The following is a 19,731-nucleotide window of genomic DNA, read 5'->3' as shown; positions in this document are numbered from 1 at the left end:
ATAGCATCTGTTGAAAACCGATTTGACCGCAGGGAGAACAAACTTTCACAGTGAACAGTGGAGGACAGGGTCGAGCCCGAGAACTGTGAACAGCGAGGTTAACAGCCCTACACTATAGACCAAAGGCACACCATAGAGGAAATTAGATGAAGGAGAAGAGATTACAGAGGTTAGAAGTCAAAAAGCATTGATGGAAAGTTGCTTCAGTGGATCATAGATGCTAGTAAGAACACTGGATGGTCCCAAAGGCCTATTGTGCAGAATCTATTTAGCTCTTGTTAATAATTTAATTTGTTGATACATACCCGATGCTCTGGATCATAAGCCTCTCTTCTTCTGGACCCATTTGGACAATGAGCAATGAGCGAATCTGACCCAGACATTCCAGCAAGTTCATAGTGTCCTCCACAGAATTAGCGTTAATAATATAGGCCTTTGGCATAGCCCGGATAAGTTCACCGATGCCATCGTATTGTCTATGCAGCAAGCTAAACATCAACCTCACAAGTTCAGGGTTCTGGATGAAGGCTTCCTGGGCCCAATGAACCACAGTGTGAGAAATCAGCTCCTGCAATGTACCTTTAAAAGAAAGTAATGCAAACTATTTGTAATGCAGGATCACATAAACCCATACAAATGTCTGGAGCATAACACATTAAAAACAGTATTCTAATACGTCAAATGCTAATCTGAGGCTAATCGTACAACTTCAAAGTAGCAAAGTTGCCAATTTCCGTCCTATATCAGTTTGGTTTCATCCTATTGGTAATATGGCATAGCAACAGTGCATGAGCCAAAGATCCAGATTTGATTTTGATCTTAGGTACTTCTCTCTGTGATAGTTGCACATTTTCCTTGTGCTGCTGTGGGTTTCCCCTGGGTCCTCTAGTTTCCTCCCACATCCCAAAAAAGTATTGTAAAATCAATTATCTCCTCATATAGGTGGGTGCTCAATGAACTGTGGGAGATCATGGGGATGTGAGAGAGAATTGGTACGGTTGCTATACTAGGATGGTATGTAGCCTCCTGGGTGCCAGTTTTAAAGACGTCTCTTAACAGTTGCAGAAAATTATCAAGGAGCAGGGTACATCAAGAGTTTCTTATACATATTGATACCAACAACTTAGATAAAGGGGATGAGGTTGTGCATAGGGAGTTAGGCAGGAGATTAAAGAGCACGAACTAAAGGGAAGTAATCTCTGGATTACTTTCAGTGCCATGTGCTAAAAAGAGTATGAACAGGACAAATTAATGTGTGACAGGGGGCAAGGATTCCGGTTTTTGGACTATTGGGATCTCCTCTGAGGCAGAGATGACCTGTAAAACAGGGATGGGTTGCACCTGAACTGCAGGTGGATGCCCAGGTAATGTACAGGTGGATGTACAGCACAGGAATGTCTGTGCCGAACATGATGGCAAGTAAATCATAAGTTAGTTACATTAGTTGATGTAAAAGAGCATAAATAATACATTAGTTGATCTAAAAGAGCATAAATAAAATTCAGAATATACCGAACAAGTTCCGTTTTTAAAAAGTGCACGAGCTGCATTGAGGAAGATAGGAATTCATCGATAGCATGAAAAGTCCATTCAAGAGTCTAATAACAGCAGAGAAGAAGCTGTTATTAAATCTGCAGGTACGTGCTTTCAAGCTTTGGTACCTTCTGTTCGACAGGAGATGGGAGAAGAAAAGAAGAGGTTTGTGAGTGGTCCTTGAATATATTAGTTATTTTCTCAAGGCAGCGTGAAATGTGGATGGAGTCGTTTGGTGGTGGGGGAGGGGAGAGGGGCTGCTTTGTGTGATGAACTGGCCTGGATTCATAACTCTACAATTTCTTGCGGTCTATAATTTTACTTTTCAGAAATACAGCATGGAAACAGGCCCTTTGGCTCATCGAATCCACATCAACCACAGAAACCCCATTCATATGAGCTCTATACTATCCCACTTTTTCATCGACTCCCTACACACTAGTGGCAAGTTTACAGAGGCCAATTAACCAACAAACCTGCATGCCTTTGGGATGTGGCAGGAAATCAGAGCACCCGGAGGAATTCCATGCAGTCACAGGGAAAAGGTGTAAACTCCACACAGCGGCACCCACGGTCAGGATCGAACCTCAATCTCTGGCGCTGTGAAGCAGCAGCTCCACCAGCTGCGCTACTGTACCACCCAAATTAACCTGATATTAATTAACTGGAGTAAAGGAAGATGAAAAGGATTTCGAAACTGTGTTCAGAAAACTTGTTGGGCTCTTTGTTTTCATCCCTATGAGGAAAGAGGCACTTCCCAGATAAAACAAATAATGTTGTTGGGCTTGAGAAAGAACTTAGGATGGTAGAAAAGCACCATGAGATATCGTTGACAAACAAGGAACAGGCCCTTCTGCCCCATGATGCTAATGTACATCAATCTTATCTGCCTGTACATTGTCTACTGTACCTTTGTGCCTGCTAAGTACCTAATACCTCCTCATTTTGTATCTTAATATTTTCCAAAAATTCACAATACCAAATGAAATCTCCATCGACAAATGATATTTTCCTTAGTGAATACAGATTAACATTTTTCATTTAAATTGTGCCCTTATCTTCTGGCCCGATGCACAAATCGTCTATTTTGTCCCAAAAAGACTCCACACTACTTAACCTCGTGCTTTTAATCTACATAACATGTATTGGGATTTTCCTCAGTCTTATTTGTCAGTGATATTTCATGGACCTTTCTTACCCCGCAAGCTTCTTTTTTCAGTCCCCATCAAACTCTCTAAGCTTCTGAAGAGCCACCCCCAAGTTCCAGACCTATGATATCCTTCCTTTATTGATCCCCTTGATACCTTGAGAATCTTTACATAAGAGACATAAAGAGAAAGTTAAAGAAACAACAGGTATAGATTTTACAGGAGGTAGAGAATATGACAAAACCAAAGGGATGTGCAGCACACGTCTGCCAGATAATTCAGACGAGAATCAAACTTAATGTTGGAAGCAAAGGAAGGTGAAAAGGAAACTAGGACAGGCAACGAGAGAATACAAGAATAGCATTATTAGTTAGCATAATGGGAACCCAAGAGCCTTCTCTAGGTATATAAATATTAAATAGGTCATAAATATTAAAAAGGTCCAGCTGATGAGTGACCAAGAAAGTAAAATATGCATATTGGGCAGTTGATATCTCTAGTCTTACCAAGGAAGATGCCAAAATAACCATAGAAAAATAGCAGAATAAATGGATAGGACAATAACTCAATGGATAGGACAATAACAATAACAATAAAGAGGTGTTAAACCTTGTACAGAGTAAGCTCGTTAGTAGATCCAGATGGAAGCAGCCCAGATTGCAGAAGGAAGTTTGGTGAGGTCTGGTGAGGCTGGTAATTTTGCAGAAATATGGTATAAGTATACAAGAAATTGAAAAAATTTGCATGGGTATTGAGATTAAATCAATCAAGAATTTTGTGTGTACGTAAGCGTAATTATACTCTGTGTCTGCGAGTGGAGGAAAAAGAGTCAATGAGGACTTAAAGGGAATTGGTGAAGCACTTTAGGCAAAATTGTATACGGCAGGAAAGAATTGTGGGAATGGAAAAATCTCCAAATCAACCAACAAGAAGTTGATGGGCCAAAAGGTAGCTTGAAAATGTTGCAATGTTATAGGGAGAGATTGGGCAGGCGAGGACTGTATTCCTTGGAATGCAGGAGGATGACGAGTAATCATTGTGGAAAGAGAGTAAACAATTTAAGGCATAGACCCTTCTGTCATTGACTTTCCACAGCAGTTTATCTTTCCACAGCTATGTTCCTAAACTGCTGAGTGTTTCAATCGTTTGCAATTATCATCAGATTTCCAGCATCCTCAGAATTACCTCCCAGCCACCCCCACCAGCTCTAATCTCATGACACAGACTCCAATCTTGCACCAGCACCCAATTGGCAAAAGCCCCCCCATCTCTCCTCACTGCACCAGCAGACCAATATCGCAACATGGTTAGAATGTGCTCTATCAACAAAATGTTCACCAAGACTTCAACAGCTTCCCTCAATCCCACTACCTTTAGCACCTAAAAGGACTTTTTTAGCAGGCAGAGGGAACACAATGATTTGCAGGTTCCCCTCCAAGTCACACGCCACCTCACTTCAAAATATATTGCCATTCCTTCATCATCACCTGGTTAAAAACCATGGAATTATCTACCCAACAACAGCACTCTGGGAATATCTTCAGTCCAGGAAGGCACCTCACCACCAGGAATGGGCAAGCCACAGAAAATGAGAACAAAAAACATTATCTGGAGTGATCCTGGCAAAACCAAAATTGGGCACTGATGAGTGGGTTCAATTTGCCATTCCTTGGCCAACTTTTCTAACAAATCTTGATCGTGTTGTGAACTTAGATATCTGTCCTCACTGTTTGTGAGACCAGCAATCTTGGTGTCATTTGCAAATTTACAAACAATGTTAACTATATTATCATCCAAAACAACAGTGGACCCAGCACCTACCCAGCACTCCATTAGTCAAAGACTTCCAATCAGAAAGACATTCCTCCAACACTATTCTCTGCCTCCTATCACCAAGCCAATTTTGAATCTAGTTTGTCCAACTTGCCTTGATCCCTGGTTGCTTATAACTGCCACACCCTTCCTTTCATTTTCCTTCATCGGGCCCTCAATATTCCTATTCAATCAGCTTGCTATCTTTGTCTTTCACCCTTACAGGAACATGTTGGCCCTGAACCCTTACTACCTTGCTTTAAAAAACCCTCCCACTTGTTGTATCTTGCTTTATTCACATGTAGCCGCACCCACTCCACGTTTACTAGGTACTGCCTTGCACTGGATGTTCCAGTGACAGGCTCATAACTGAAACAGTCATTGGGTCACCATGCAATAGCACTGAAGCTTTTTGTAATGCAGATCAGTTTCTAAATGTTTCTATTATCCCTGATTGAGATTGGAAGGGCACATGCAACTTTGTATTCCAAAGGGAACTTTATTAAAAGCCAACATAATATAGCATCAAATATTGTCAAATATGTTAACGATATGAAGAATGCAAACCACTAAATCTGCTCTCCTATTATACCATGAAATATTTCCATTTGACCCGAGATCAAAGCAAGGTAGCGCATCATCTGCATGACCTACTAATTACATAACAGTTCCAAACATCATAGACCAGCAGCTGGAAATTCTATGCATAATACTGATATTTTTTTTAAATCTTCTGCATCCTAAAGTTTATTTTATCAAGAGAAACATGTTAACAAATATTTTTCATTCTCATCACTCTTGAAATGCAACCAGGCAACTTCCTGGTACGAGTCATTTTAATGACATAAAAACAAATTTAATACCCAAGTTGGATTAGTTCTCTGTGCAATTGGTCAGGCGTTGAACCATGTTGTCTTGCAGGAGCTGGTCATTGGGCAATTCTATAGTAGCACGTTCCCAAAGGTCTGCAGCTAAGTTAATTACTTGCGTCATTTGAAGAAAAATATTGTCATGCATCATAAGAGGCTAGTTTCTACCTTCTTTCATTTAAGCTCACTAATCTCCTTCACAAAAGTTTGTCTTCTCCCTTTCCCAACCTCAATCCCGTGCCACACTCCATCCCATCCCCAATCCACTTGCCACAAGCTTTTGCTCCGCCTATCTACTCTGCCACTCTACTCTGCCTAGTGTCCTCACCCTTAACAACTTCTCCTTCGGCCTCCCAATTCCACCAAATCAAAGGCGTGGGCCCCAGCGATGCCTGCTTCTTTCTAGGGAATGTTGAACAATCCCTGTTCCAAGCATACACTGGCCCTATCCCCGAACTCTATCTCCGTTACATAGACGATTTCATCGGTACTTCCTCCTGCATCCATGCAGAACTCATGGACTTCATTAACTTCACCACCAATTTCCATCTGGTACTCAAATTCACTCAGACCATCTCCGACACCTCCCTCCCCTTTTTGATCTCAGTCTCCATCACACGAGATAGTCTATTACACACCCACTGACTCCCACAACTATCTCGATTACACTTCTTCCCACCCTGTTTCCTGCAAAGACTCTATCCCCTACTTCCAATTCCCCTGTCTAGGCCGCATCTGCGCCCAAGATGAAGTATCCATACCAGGACAACCGAGATGTTCTCATTCTTTAAGCAACGGGGGTTCCCCATTTCCATCATATATGAGGTCCTCACTCGTATCTCCTCGGTACTCCGCAGCACCACCCTTGCTTCCCCCTAGTTGCAACAGGAACAAAGTCCCTCTAGTCCTTACCTTTCACCCCATCAGCCGTCTCATACAACACATAATCCTCCGACATATTCGCCACCTCCAACGGGATCCCACCTCTAGTCACATCATCCCATCTCTACCCCTTTCCGCCTTCTGTAGAGACTGTTCCCTCCGCATCTCCCTGGTTCACTCATCCCTTCCCACCCAAACCACCCCCTCCCCAGGTACCTTCCCCAGCAAATGCAGGAGATGCAGTACCTGTCCCTATACCTCCTCCCTCGACAGTCCTTTCAGGTTCGGCAGAGGCTCGCTTGCACCTCCTCCAACCTCATACTGTTTCCGTTGTTCAAGATGTGGATTCTTATACAGCGGCGAGACTAAACGTAGACTGGGAGATCGTTTCGCTGAACATCATCGCTCAGTCCACCTGCATCTGCCTGATCTCCCGGTTGCAAAACACTTTAATTCCACTTCCCATTCCCACACTGACCTTTCTATCCTAGGTATTTATTCACAAAATGCTGGAGTAACTCAGCAGGTCAGGCAGCATCTCAGGAGAGAAGGAATGGGTGACGTTTCGGGTCGAGACCCTTCTTCAGACTGATGTCAGGGAGGCGGAATATAGGTGGAGACAGGAAGATAGAGAGAGAACTGGGAAGGGGGAGGGGATGAGAGGGACAGAGGCACTATCTAAAGTTGGAGAAGTCAATGTTCATACCGCTGGGCTGCAAGCTGCCCAGGCGAAATATGAGGTGCTGTTCCTCCAATTTCCGGTGGGTCTCACTATGGCACTGGAGGAGGCCCATGACAGAAAGGTCAGACTGAGAATGGGAGGGAGAGTTGAAGTGCTCGGCCACCGGGAGATCAAATTGGCCAACGTGGACCGAGCGCAAGTGTTGAGCGAAGCGATCGCCGAGCCTGCGTTTGGTTTCGTCGATGTAAATAAGTTGACATCTGGAGCAGCGGATGCAATAGATGAGGTTGGAGGAGGTGCAGGTGAACTGTTTGGGTCCTTGGATGGAGTTGAGGGGGGAGGTAAAGGGACAGGTGTTGCATCTCGTGCGGTTGCCCGGGGATGGGGTGGTTTGGGTAGGAAGGGTCGAGTGGACCAGGGAGTTACGGAGGGAACGGTCTCTGCGGAACGCAGAAAGGGGAGGAGATGGGAAAATATGGCCAGTGGTGGGGTCCCGTTTTATGTGACGGGACCTAGGCCTAGGTCTATCCTAGGCCTCCTCCATTGTCAGAGTGAGGCTAAATGCAAATTGGAGGAACAGCATCTCATATTTTGCTTAGGGAGCTTACAGCCCAGTGGTATGAATATTGATTTCTCTAACTTCAAGTAACCCCGGTATTCCCTCTCTCTCCATCCCTCCCCCACCCAAGTCGCACCAGCTTCTCGCTCTCACCCAACAAACAGCTAACAATGACCTGTTTCTTTTATCGTCGTTACTTTTTTTGCATGTCTTTCATTCATTGTTCTTTATCTCTCTACATCATCGTCTATATCTCTCGTTTCTCTTTCCCGTGACTTTCACTCTGAAGAAGGGTCTTGACCCGAAACGTCACCCATTCCTTCGCTCCAGAGATGCTGCCTGTCACGCTGAGTTACTCCAGCTTTGTGTGCCTATCTAAGCTTTTGACAATCTTGTGCATTTTCATTAATGCTTATGTTTCTAAGCCTAAGTTTCAGGTAATTATTTATTATGTTAAAATCCCATTATGAAGCAGAATTAAATGCAAAACATGACTGTGTCATTTCTATTGTTCCATGAATGTGATTTTTTTTCTCAACACAGAAAACAATGTTGCTTTCAGCAGAAGCACTATCTATGTGAACGAGAGCCTATTCAAATACATTCCAAATCAGTTTACCATAGATAGACATTAGGCAGCTGAGATGTTTTTTTACTGCTATTTTTTACCACTGGAATGTCCTAAGCAGCTGCAATTTGAGCTCTGTGGGGAGTGCTTTTGATGCAGTATCTCGGTTGACCACGTAATATTTTGCACAACACAGCTATGTTAGCCCAGCTGACAGTATTAATCATGCACACAACAGCTGCAAGGATGGTAAACATACAGGGCATGAGATTTACAATTTGATATGCATCCTGAATAATCAGCTGGCAATGAAACAACCTTTCAAATTTTACCAAGTTAACAAACAGCTTTCAAGAATTGCAATGAATTAAATTGTTACTAATCAACAAGGGCTGATATTGGTTTCCACAATACTAGAGAGGATAGGTTTTGCTGTGGTCAATTACTCACCAATGTAAAGTACTAAAAGTAAATATTAAAATAGAACCGAATGGACCACAAAATTCATGATCTAGAATAGATCATGAATTTCGTTAATTCAGTCGACTCGAAATTCAGATCTGACCACAGATTGAAAGTCATAGAATTATATGCCATGTAAACAGTCCCCCCCCCCAGCTCAACTCTCCAGGTCAAACCCAGCCATGGCAACCAAGATGTCTAACTGAGCTAGTTCTATTTGCCTGCAAAGAACAAACAGCTAGAGGAACTCAGCAGGACAGGCAGCACCTGAGGGGAGATAATAATAGATAATTATTCAGATTCCAGCATCTTCAGTCTTATATCCCCATTTGACTTCACTTGGCGCATACCTATGTAAACTTTTACTATGCACCTGTCAAAATGTCTTTTAAGCATTGTAATTATACATACCTTTAAAGTTTCCTCTCTGAAGTTGATTCTCTTTTTAAAATGGAATGCAAAATTAATCTTGTGAAATTTATAAATTAACATCTACACACTTGAATTTGAAGATGGTGAACCCATTGGAAAATCCTTGGCATCAACATTTGTAGGCGTTGTGATGGACCAGAGAGGTGCAGATTATGGGAAAAACCCAAGATGGCAGAGACAGTGAACAGGAATTATGGTGATTCAAGTGTTGTAGGTATATGCCTAACAGTCAGTTTAAGTTTACAGTGTGGCAGACATAGAAATAAGGAAAAGTAGGCTGTATCTTTCCTTTGCACCTCAGCAGAAAGTAATGGATTTAAGACTCCTGCTCCTGTGAGCACAGAAGACAATGTAATAATTTTGTCTGATGGGGAAGCCAAAAAAACCCCACCATTGTTTGTCCAAATCCTCATGATACCATCCAAACCAACATGCATATTTCAAACAGATTCCCATTTTCTTATCTGCAGCTCTTTGCAATGGAAACTTGATTTTTTTAAACTATATAAAGAAACATGATAACAACCATTTACTGGTCATTTTGTTTAGTTTTGATATTTAACCAGGTCCTTTTGACAAGATTTCTATGTCATTTTCCAGAGAACAGTATAAACAATACATTTGACTACTAACTACAGCAAAATAAATCACTTGCTCTTCTGAGTTGCAACTAGAGTAAAACTCCACTATCTTACAGGTCAGAGATCCCGATGGTTTCACATCTGGCTCACTCAGTCCTGCTCCTCCTTCAAACTCACCAGGGGTCTGCTCAAACTATTTTAACTTCATCTAGGCCTCATTTCCAAGCTGTCATTAAACGCACAATGGGTTCCCATTACCACGATTTTGTTAAACTCACGTCAGTCCCATTACCACGATTCCTTTAAACTAAGAACGGCTTGTTTCCACCATCCTTTTAAACTCACCAGAGTCCTTTTCACATGCTGAGAAATAAAATGGTCTCATCTACCTTAAATGGGTAACTATTAAAAAGAGTAACTTTAAAAGGCAGTGATCCTTAATTCTAGGTTCTCCAGAAGGGGAAGCATCTTGTCCACATTCAACCCAAATGAAGCCATTCTGCGTCTCCAATGTTTCAATCAAGTAACTTCTCTTTTAAACTCCAGTGGATACAAGTTCAATCTATCATTCATTTGATTACAGTAGAACATGCCCATTCCAGGAGGAAGATGTGAAGTAAACCTTCTCTGAACTGTTTGCATAACATTTATTTCCTTCCTTAAGATAAGAAGCTGTTACTGTTTAAAGGATGATAACTTACTGATGAAGAACTGAAACATAATCTCCTCACTTTTGTGTTCAATTTTGTTAGCAATGAAGAATGGCATGTGACTAACTTTCTTAATTATTTGCTATGCCTGATAATAACCTATTCCAAATCATGCACAAGGACACTGATACGTGTTGAACACACTTCAAACCCCTGAAGCAGTAAGAATTATTCGAATAATAGTCATGAGTTTTATGAGTATTATGAGAAGAATAGTCTGAAGAAGGGTCTCGACCCGAAACGTCACCCATTCCTTCTTTCCCGAGATGCTGCCTGACCTGCTGAGTTACTCCAGCATTTTGTGAATAAATACCTTCGATTTGTACCAGCATCTGCAGTTATTTTCTTATACAGAATAGTCAAATATAGTCAAGAACAGCACAGAACAGGCCCTTCTGGCCAACTCGTCCACTCCAACCAAGATTTCTATCTCAGCTGGTCCCCATTTTCCTGTGTTTGACCCATATCCCTCCAGACTTTTCCTATCCTTATTGAAATGTCTTTTTAATATGATTATAGTACCTGCCTCAATCACTTCTGGCAATTTGTTCCGTATACGTGCAGCATCTTTGTGAAAAGGAATAGGTGATGTTTTGGGTCAAGACCCTTCTTCTGACTGAGAGTCACGGGATAGGGAAACAAGAGATAATAGACAGTGATATAGAGAGAAAAAGAACAAACGAATGCAGAGGGGGAGCAGTGAGAGAGGATGTTGCAGAACTCACGTCGGCGAGAGGAGAATTTCTTCAAAAAAGGCATATCTTGAGATTTCACAGTGGATCTCTATATTACCATCTATGTCTCTCACGTTTCCCTTTCCCCTGACTCTCAGTTTGAAGAAGGGTCTTGACCAGAAACATCACCTATTCCTTGTCTCCAGAGATGCTGTCTGACCCACTGAGTTACTCCAGCTTTTTGTGTCCATCTTCCATATACGTACCACCTTCTGTGTAAAAATACTGACAGCTTCATGCTCTTCTGGGTTTATTTATTCATTTGTTTACAATCACAAAACAGGAAATTGATTATTACTGTTACAATTGTTTTAAGTATCATTATATTGCAAAGCTATTCATGGGCCTGTTGGAAGTATCATTACATATAAGTGGAATACGTGAACAGATTTTTCTAAAACAAGAGCCTCTTGCAATATCATAACAATAATACTTACTAATACTTTATAATACTTACTAGGTGTTTTGTCATCTTCTTCAGATGGAGATTTCTCTATTTCATTCTTCTTCCTCCTCAAGTTTCTTACTTTTTCAACAAGGTTTAGTAAACGCCCTTTGAGTGAAGTATCTTTTTCTTCCTCTTCCTCATCCTCTTCTATTTGAATACCTGCCAAGTAAAGTAAAGATTTGGAAATTCATTTGTAGCTTCAAATTGTTACATTTTGGGCCTTTTATAATATTCACTATTTGAAAAATGTTCAGAAATAAGAAGTAACTAATTTAAAGACCTATTAAAATAAACAGCATAAACAGAGGCATCATTCTTTCAATTTATTCCCATCATCCATTTAATCGTGCAATAAGTACAGTATCAATTTCCAACTAACAAGATTCAAATTGTGTCTTCCATTTATCTTCAAACAAGGTTGTTAATGACATCTCCTCAATTTTCAGAACTTCTGCTCTTAACTTTTGTTCACCCAACCATTCCTATTGTACTCTCCTCCCCACCCCACCTTCCTCTGCCCCTCTGCAAATAAAATGCTTTTTGATGTCAAACCACCAACCAAAACATAACAGGCATCTCCACCAGACCCTGCCCTTCAATGTGCAGCAGCTAAATGTTGTCACTGTAAACTGTTTTTTCCCACAGAGCTATGGCCTTGGCTGCATCAAGCTTCAGCATGTTTTGGGCCGACTAAAGAGTGTCTTTCATTGAGTTGATGACCTTTTTAATTGCATTTTTCCAGCTTTGATCCAAGATCACTCATGTCTCTAAAGATGCTGACTAACCAACTATACTCAGCTGTATTCTGATTTTACTACAAAATCCTTAAAATTGACGATCCCAGCTTCAAAAATAAAAATAATTGATAATATACAAATTGTTTTTATGTGAATATACAATAATTTGTATATTATCAATTTTATCTCTTCATTTACAAGCAACTAAGAAAACATAGATCTACCCTAAAAATATGGTATGACATCGATCATGTCTATTGTATTTTTAATTATAGTGACCATGAATAAACTGTGACAAACTTTGTAATTTAGTTGAAAACACACAGGAGATTGCAAGATGTTCCAATAATAACATAACACATATGTGGAGAAGTTTGTTTTAGACACCATACAATGTAAAATACATACCACAATGTGTAAGAAGTTTAGTATGGAAGTCAAGCAAGACATCTCTCACTTTATCAGGAAGAGGGCACACCTCTTCATCCGGCCCCATTTTGAAATTCATGAGCATGTTAATCTGCAATAAAAAGCAAAATCCAAAATGAGGTATGAATCTAAAAAAAGGCCACATACGAGGTCAAACTTTACAACCAGCACAATAAATTGAAATTGCTCAGAGAAAGAAACCATGCTAGTCAGAGGATAGTATGGCAGAATTAAGTGAAAAACCCAACATTCTTTCAAATCCACGGGTAAATTCAAAAATCAACATGATTGTTTGTTTGTTCCTGAACTACAGCCAAAATGGTACACGATAGCGCGACAATTTTAGGCCCCCCTTACTCACCGTCGTCCCGTTGGTACTAATGGAAGAAGTTTCATTGAAATTGGTGTTATATTTTTAAAGCTATTCACATTTTAAAGTTTAAATCTATCTCCTAGGGAGGGAGGAACGATAAAGGGGGTTGAGGGGGATGGAGTAGGGGGGAGGGGAAGGGGGGACGGGGAAGGCGGGACGGGGAAGGGAAGGGAGGAGGGGAAGGGGGGAGGGAAAGGGAAGGGGGGAGGGGAAGGGAGGGAGGGGAAGGGAGGGAGGAGAAGGGGGAGGGGAAGGGAAGGGGAGGGGAAGGGAAGGGGGAGGGGAAGGGAAGGGGGGAAGGGGAAGGGAGGAAGGGGGAGGGGAAGGGGCGGGGAGGGGAAGGGAGGGAGGAGAAGGGGGAGGGGAAGGAAGGGGGAAGGGAAGGGGAAGGGAAGGGAAGGGGGAGGGGAAGGGGCGGGGAGGGGAAGGGGCGGTGGAGGGAGGGAGACGGTGGAGGGAGGGAGACGGTGGAGGGAGGGAGACGGTGGAGGGAGGGGGACGGGAGGCGGGTGGAGGGAGGGGGACGGGAAGGAGGGGGGAGGAGGGAGGGGGGAAGGAGGGAGGGGTGTAGGAGGGAGGGGGGGAAGGAGGGAGGGGGGGAGGGAGGGGGGAAGGAGAGAGGGGGAAGGAGGGAGGGGGGAGTGGGGGAGGGAAGGCAGTGGGGGAGGGGAGGGAGAGGAGGGGAGGAGAGGGTGCTGCACCAATGCAGGAGAGTTTTGGGCCCCATGGGTCCACTTAGTCTAGTTACAAATATTTACTCTTTGCTGCTCGTAAGAAAGTATCACTTTTACCCACCTAATAAGGTGAAAACATGCACTACTAAATGAATGCCTAAGTTTTGGAACGTTGTGGTGCTTTGGAGAAAAGATATGTAGAGTCATTGTCATACAGTGTGGAAACAGGCCCCTTGGCTCAACTTGCACACGGCGACCAACATGCCCCATCTACACTAGTCCCACCTGCCTTTGTTTTACTCATATCCCTTTAAAGCTGTCCTATTCATGTCCCTGTCCAAATGTCTCTTAGTGCCTGTCTCAACCACCTCCTCCCACAGCTCGTTCCATACATCCACTGACCTATGTGTTAAAAAGTTACCCCTCAGGTTCTGATTAAATCTTCCCCCCACCTCACCTCACCTGAAACCCATGTCCTCTGGTTCTCGATTCCTCTACTCTGGGTAAAGGACTATCTATTTACATGATCTATTTTTCTCATGATTTTATGCACCTCTATGATAGACCCTCATCCTCATGCGGTCCAAGGAATAAAGCCTTTCCTTTATTATAAAACCTGCTCCATCTCTCCCATTAGCTGAGGCCCTCGAGTCGTGGCAACATCCTCGTAAATCTTTTCTGCACCTTTCCAGCTTGACAACACCTTTTCTAGTGCAAGGTGACCAAAACTGAACCCAATGCTCTAAATGTGGCCTCACCAACATCTTGTATAACTGCAACATGACTTCCCAACTTCTATACTCAATATTCTGACTGACGAAGGCCAATGTGCCAAAAGTCTTTTTGAGCACACTATCTACCCGTGATGCTACTTTCAAGGAACTGCGTACCTGCACTCCTAGTATAAGAAAATAACTGCAGATGCTGGTACAAATCGATTTATTCACAAAATGCTGGAGTAACTCAGCAGGTCAGGCAGCATCTCGGGAGAGAAGGAATGAGTGACGTTTCGGGTCGAGACCCTTCCTCAGACTGATGTCGGGGGTGGGACTTTGTCCCCTCATCCAAATCATAGTTATAGATGACAAACTTTGTCCCACCCCCGACATCAGTCTGAGGAAGGGTCTCGACCCGAAACGTCACCCATTCCTTCTCTCCCGAGATGCTGCCTGACCTGCTGAGTTACTCCAGCATTTTGTGAATAAATACCTGCACTCCTATATCCCTCTGCTCTACCATACTCCCCAAAGTCCTACCATTCACTGTGTAGGTCCTATCCGTGTTAGACTTCCCAAAATGCAACATTTAATCATGCCATGTACGTTCTCATCCAAATCATAGTTATAGATGACAAACAGCAATGAGCTCAGCACTGAACTCTGAGGCACACCACTACACACAGGCCTCTAGTCAGAAAAACAACCTTCCATCATGCAGTGAAGGCCGATACATAATATAGACCTAAACATCCAAGATCGGAGAAGATGTCAAACCACCAACCAAAACATAACAGGCATCTCCACCAGACCCTGCCCTTCAATGTGCAGCAGCTAAATGTTGTCACTGTAAACTGTTTTTTCCCACAGAGCTATGGCCTTGGCTGCATCAAGCTTCAGCAAGTTTTGGGCCGACTAAAGAGTATCTTTCATTGAGTTGATGACCTTCCAGCAGCACTTGATGTCCATCTCCAAATGTATCCCTGGGAACAGTCCGTAATTCATTGAGTCCTCTGTTATGCTGTTTGGGATAAACCATGATAAGGACCCTTGCATTATTCTCAAGACCCTCTTAGCAATTCCACTGTGAAGTCTCCTGCAAACGTCTCCTCTCCATAGCAGTCATTTCGAGAAAAGCATGCACTGGTAGAAAGATTCCAATAGTGCAGGAAGGATCTGAAGGCCAAGTGAGGTCCTTGAATTTTCTTTCCCCCAGAAATAAACTTTATTCAGAATAAACTTCAAAACTTTATTCAAATATATACAAAACAAGAACTGTAAAAAACCTCTCCAACATTCTCAGCAAAAGCTGACGGATGAGTCCAGCTAGAACTTAAACAAATACTGTTCTGTATATCCCACAGAGATAGTGGCAGCTTAGGACCATGCATGTGTCCACAGCTACACCTTGCAGCTGGAGAAAGTGCATGGAATTGAAGAAGTTGTTCGCTGTGAAAGAGTGAGCTCGTTCAGATCTGGTTAGGCCTTTATTCAAGGAAGGAGTGGAAGGCCTTCAGACCCTCCAGAGGTGAGTTGGAGGTGTAAAAAGACTGCACATCCATATTGAAGATGAATCGGTTGGGACCAACAAATTGGAAACAATTGTAGCGGCAGAGTGCTTTCAAAATATCACGGCTGGAAGTGGGAAAGAGTTGGTCAAGGGAAGGAAGGAAGCAGTCAAGTCAAGTTAACCGAGATTTTGGAACTGAAATATTAACTGGTTCTCTTTCAACAGACACATAGAAACATAGAAAATAGGTGCAGGAGTAGGCCATTTGGCCCTTCGAGCCTGCACCGCCATTCAATGTGATCATGGCTGATCATCCAACTCAGTATCCCGTACCTGCCTTCTCTCCATACCCCCTGATCCCTTTAGCCACAAGGGCCACATCTAACTCCCTCTTAAATATAGCCAATGAACTGGCCTCAACTACCTTCTGTGGCAGAGAATTCCACAGATTCACCACTCTCTGTGTGAAAAAAAACTTTCTCATCTCAGTCCTAAAAGACTTCCCCCTTATCCTTAAACTGTGACCCCTTGTTCTGGACTTCCCCAACATCGGGAACAATCTTCCTGCATCTAGCCTGTCCAACCCCTTAAGAATTTTGTACGTTTCTATAAGATCCCTCCTCAATCTTCTAAATTCCAGCGAGTACAAGCCGAGTCTATCCAGTCTTTCTTCATATGAAAGTCCTGCCATCCCAGGAATCAATCTGATGAACCTTCTCTGTACTCCCTGTATGGCAAGAATGTCTTTCCTCAGATTAGGAGACCAAAACTGTACGCAATACTCCAGGTGTGGTCTCACCAATGCCCTGTACAACTGCAGCAGAACCTCCCTGCTCCTATACTCAAATCCCCTCGCTATGAATGCCAACATACCATTCACTTTCTTCACTGCCTGCTGCACCTGCATGCCTACTTTCAATGACTGGTGTACCACGACACCCAGGTCTCATTGCATCTCCCCTTCTCCTAATCGGCCACCATTCAGTCTGATTTCCTGTTCTTGCCACCAAGAAAAGAGTGAGAGAAAACGGGGAATTATACACCAGTTAATCTGACATCAGTGGTGGGGAAGATGCTGGAGTCAATTATTAAAGAGGAAATAATGGCGCATTTGGATAGCAGTAAAAGGATTGGTCCAAGTCAGCATGGATTTATGAAGGGGAAATCCTGCTTGACTAATCTTCTGGAATTTTTTTAGAATGTGACAAGTAAAACGGATGAAGGAGAGCCAGTGGATGTAGTGTATCTAGACTTTCAGAAAGCCTTTGATAAGGTCCCACACGGGAAATTGGTGAGCAAAATTAGAGCACATGGTATTTGGGGGTAGGGTATTGACATGGATAGAGAATTGTTTGGCAGACAGGAAGCAAAGAGTAGGAATGAACGGGTACTTTTCAGAATGGCAGGCAGTGGCGAGTGGAGTGACGCAAGGCTTGTTGCTGGGGCCGCAACAGGGATGTAATGCTGAGGTTCTATAAGGCGCTGGTCAGGCTGCATTTGGAGTACTGTGAGCAAATTTGGGCCCCATATCTAAGGAAGGATGTGCTGGCTCTGGAGAGGGTCCAGAGGATGTTTACAAGAATTATTCCAGGAATGAGTGGGTTAGCAGATAATGAGCATTTGATAGCACTGGGCCTCTACTCGCTGGAGTTTAGAAGGTTGACGAGGGACCTCATTGAAACTTACAGAATAATGAAAGGCATAGATAGAGAGGATGTGGAAAGGATGTTTCTACTGGTGGGAGAGTCTAGAACCAGAGGTCATAGCCTCAGAATTAAAGGGTGAGGAGGAACATCTGTAGTCAGAGGATAGTTAATCTGTGCAAATTAATTGCCACGGAGGGCTGTGGAGGCCAAGTCAGTGGCTATTTTCAAGGCAGAGATAGACAAATTATTGATTAAAATGGGTGTCAAGGGTTATGGGGAGAAGGCAAGAAAATGTGATTAGGAGGTAGAGAGCAACCATGATTGAATGGTGGAGTAGAAATGTACCCGTGAATTGTCCATGGAGGACCAATGACTAATATAAACTTGTATAAGAAAATAACTGCAGATGCTGGTACAAATCGATTTATTCACAAAATGCTGGAGTAACTCAGCAGGTCCGGCAGCATCTCAGGAGAGAAGGAATGGGTGACGTTTCGGGTCGGGACCCTTCTTCAGACTGATGTCAGGGGGGCGGGACAAAGGAAGGATATAGGTGGAGACAGGAAGATAGAGGGATATAAATATAAACTTGGTGGCCAGCTGCCAGGGTCATCCATGGAACCCATCAGCGCACACTAGCATTACTGGGTAACCAAAAAAATCTTTCTCACATTGAATTTGTCCTAATCATCAACACTTTTTTCATCAACACATTTAGTTAAACTAATATCTCCGGATTTACCTGTTCTTGAGGTGGTGAGCGGAATTCTCTTGTTTTTCTGGCAGTCTCCGCTGCACTCATGGCGAAGCACAGCATCAGCTCACGGTAACGCTCCCTCTGGTCTGTTTGCATCCTATTAACAAATCGATCTGCAAGCGATGCAATCGATTCAACCCTATGTCGCAATTCACAGTCGCAGAAGAACTGCAAAAGTTTGCACATCTGCAATGAGAAAGATAATTGGTAATAATCATAAATTACATTTAAATTTTATTTGCTTAAATGTAAAAAATCCTATTTTGGAATCTTGGCCTTGCACCACAGGATTTAAAAACAAACATCAATCTGTCATGAATAATTATGATGTACATTCCCCCTTTAAAATTCACTTTTCTGCCCTTGATTTACATGACTTGCTCAGCAACCATGTCCCTTCCTCTCCTGCCAATCATCATCTTGCATCCCTTCCAATCTCACCCCCTCCCACCTTGTCTGCAAAATTATCATCATTAGATACCAGCTGGACCTTTGGCTTCCTGACTGGGGTGAAAATGGTCCTTGCTTATGTTGGCTGTTTTCTCCGGGCAGCTTGAAGTGTAGTTTGGTAGTTGCATATGTTTAGTAGAATAAGGCATCTAGTTGGAGCAACTGGACTAGCTAGAGTAACTTAAGCAGGTTACTGTAGCACATGTTGCAGCTGACATTCATTGCAGTCTCTGTGATGAAGTGAACAAATGTTTAGGTTGGTTATGTTGTACCATTTAAGCAGGTAGTTTTGTTGTGGTTGGTGTCAAACTTTGAGTATTGTTGGAGCTGCAATCCAAGCAATGCCTGCTTTGTTGATCACATGCCTGCATTGTTGCAGGTTACCCGATCTCTGAACTACTCCTGTAATCACAATATTTATACGGCTGGTCCATTTGAGATTCTGGTAATTGGCAACATTAACACCAGTCCCAGAATACTTCTAACATGGGATAATGTAAAATAAAGAGGAACTGCAGATGCTAGTTTGTACAAAATGCTGGTGTAACTCAGCGGGTCAGGCAGCATCTTATGAGACTCACCGATGATAATGTCTATTCATCTAGCAAGGATAGATGATAGAACCTTCTTGTGGGACGTGGTAATTGCCTGGTGCAAACATCTGTTGAATGAACAGATGCTTGCACCAGTCTGAAGAAGGGTCTCGACCCGAAACATCACCCATTCCTTCTCTCCTGAGATGCTGCCTGACCTGCTGTTACTCCAGCATTTTGTGAATAAATACAATACAATACAATACAATATATCTTTATTGTCATTGTACCCAGGGGTACAACGAGATTGGGAATGCGCCTCCCATACGATATCTGTTGAATGAATGTTAGTTACACTTATTATCCTATCCGTGAATGTTGTCGACCACATCCGTGAATGTTGTCGACTTATATGGAGTTTCATGCCACTTGCCTATTTTCCACTACTGGGCTGCAAAAGATAATGTCATACTCACACGATAGATG

At 42.8% G+C, this 19,731-nt stretch overlaps 1 protein-coding gene across 5 annotated transcripts in view; it reads right to left on the bottom strand.

Moving 5' to 3' along the window:
* LOC144611871 (ryanodine receptor 1-like) overlaps positions 1 to 19,731 on the bottom strand; it is a 479,550-nt gene that overhangs the window by 275,024 nt on the left and 184,795 nt on the right. For all 5 annotated transcript variants that reach the window (XM_078431182.1, XM_078431183.1, XM_078431185.1 and 2 more), the window contains exons 37-40: positions 18,248 to 18,448; positions 12,566 to 12,677; positions 11,430 to 11,579; positions 306 to 579 (exon numbers count right to left, since the gene is read on the bottom strand). In XM_078431182.1, the coding sequence (XP_078287308.1) occupies positions 306 to 579; positions 11,430 to 11,579; positions 12,566 to 12,677; positions 18,248 to 18,448 (737 nt within the window). The remainder of the gene's footprint in view (positions 1 to 305; positions 580 to 11,429; positions 11,580 to 12,565; positions 12,678 to 18,247; positions 18,449 to 19,731) is intronic.

Source organism: Rhinoraja longicauda, chromosome 41 (genome assembly GCF_053455715.1).
Source record: "Rhinoraja longicauda isolate Sanriku21f chromosome 41, sRhiLon1.1, whole genome shotgun sequence".
Lineage (NCBI taxonomy): Eukaryota > Metazoa > Chordata > Chondrichthyes > Rajiformes > Arhynchobatidae > Rhinoraja > Rhinoraja longicauda.
Note: the sequence above shows the minus strand (reverse complement) of the source record. Positions and strands in the feature narration are given on the sequence as shown.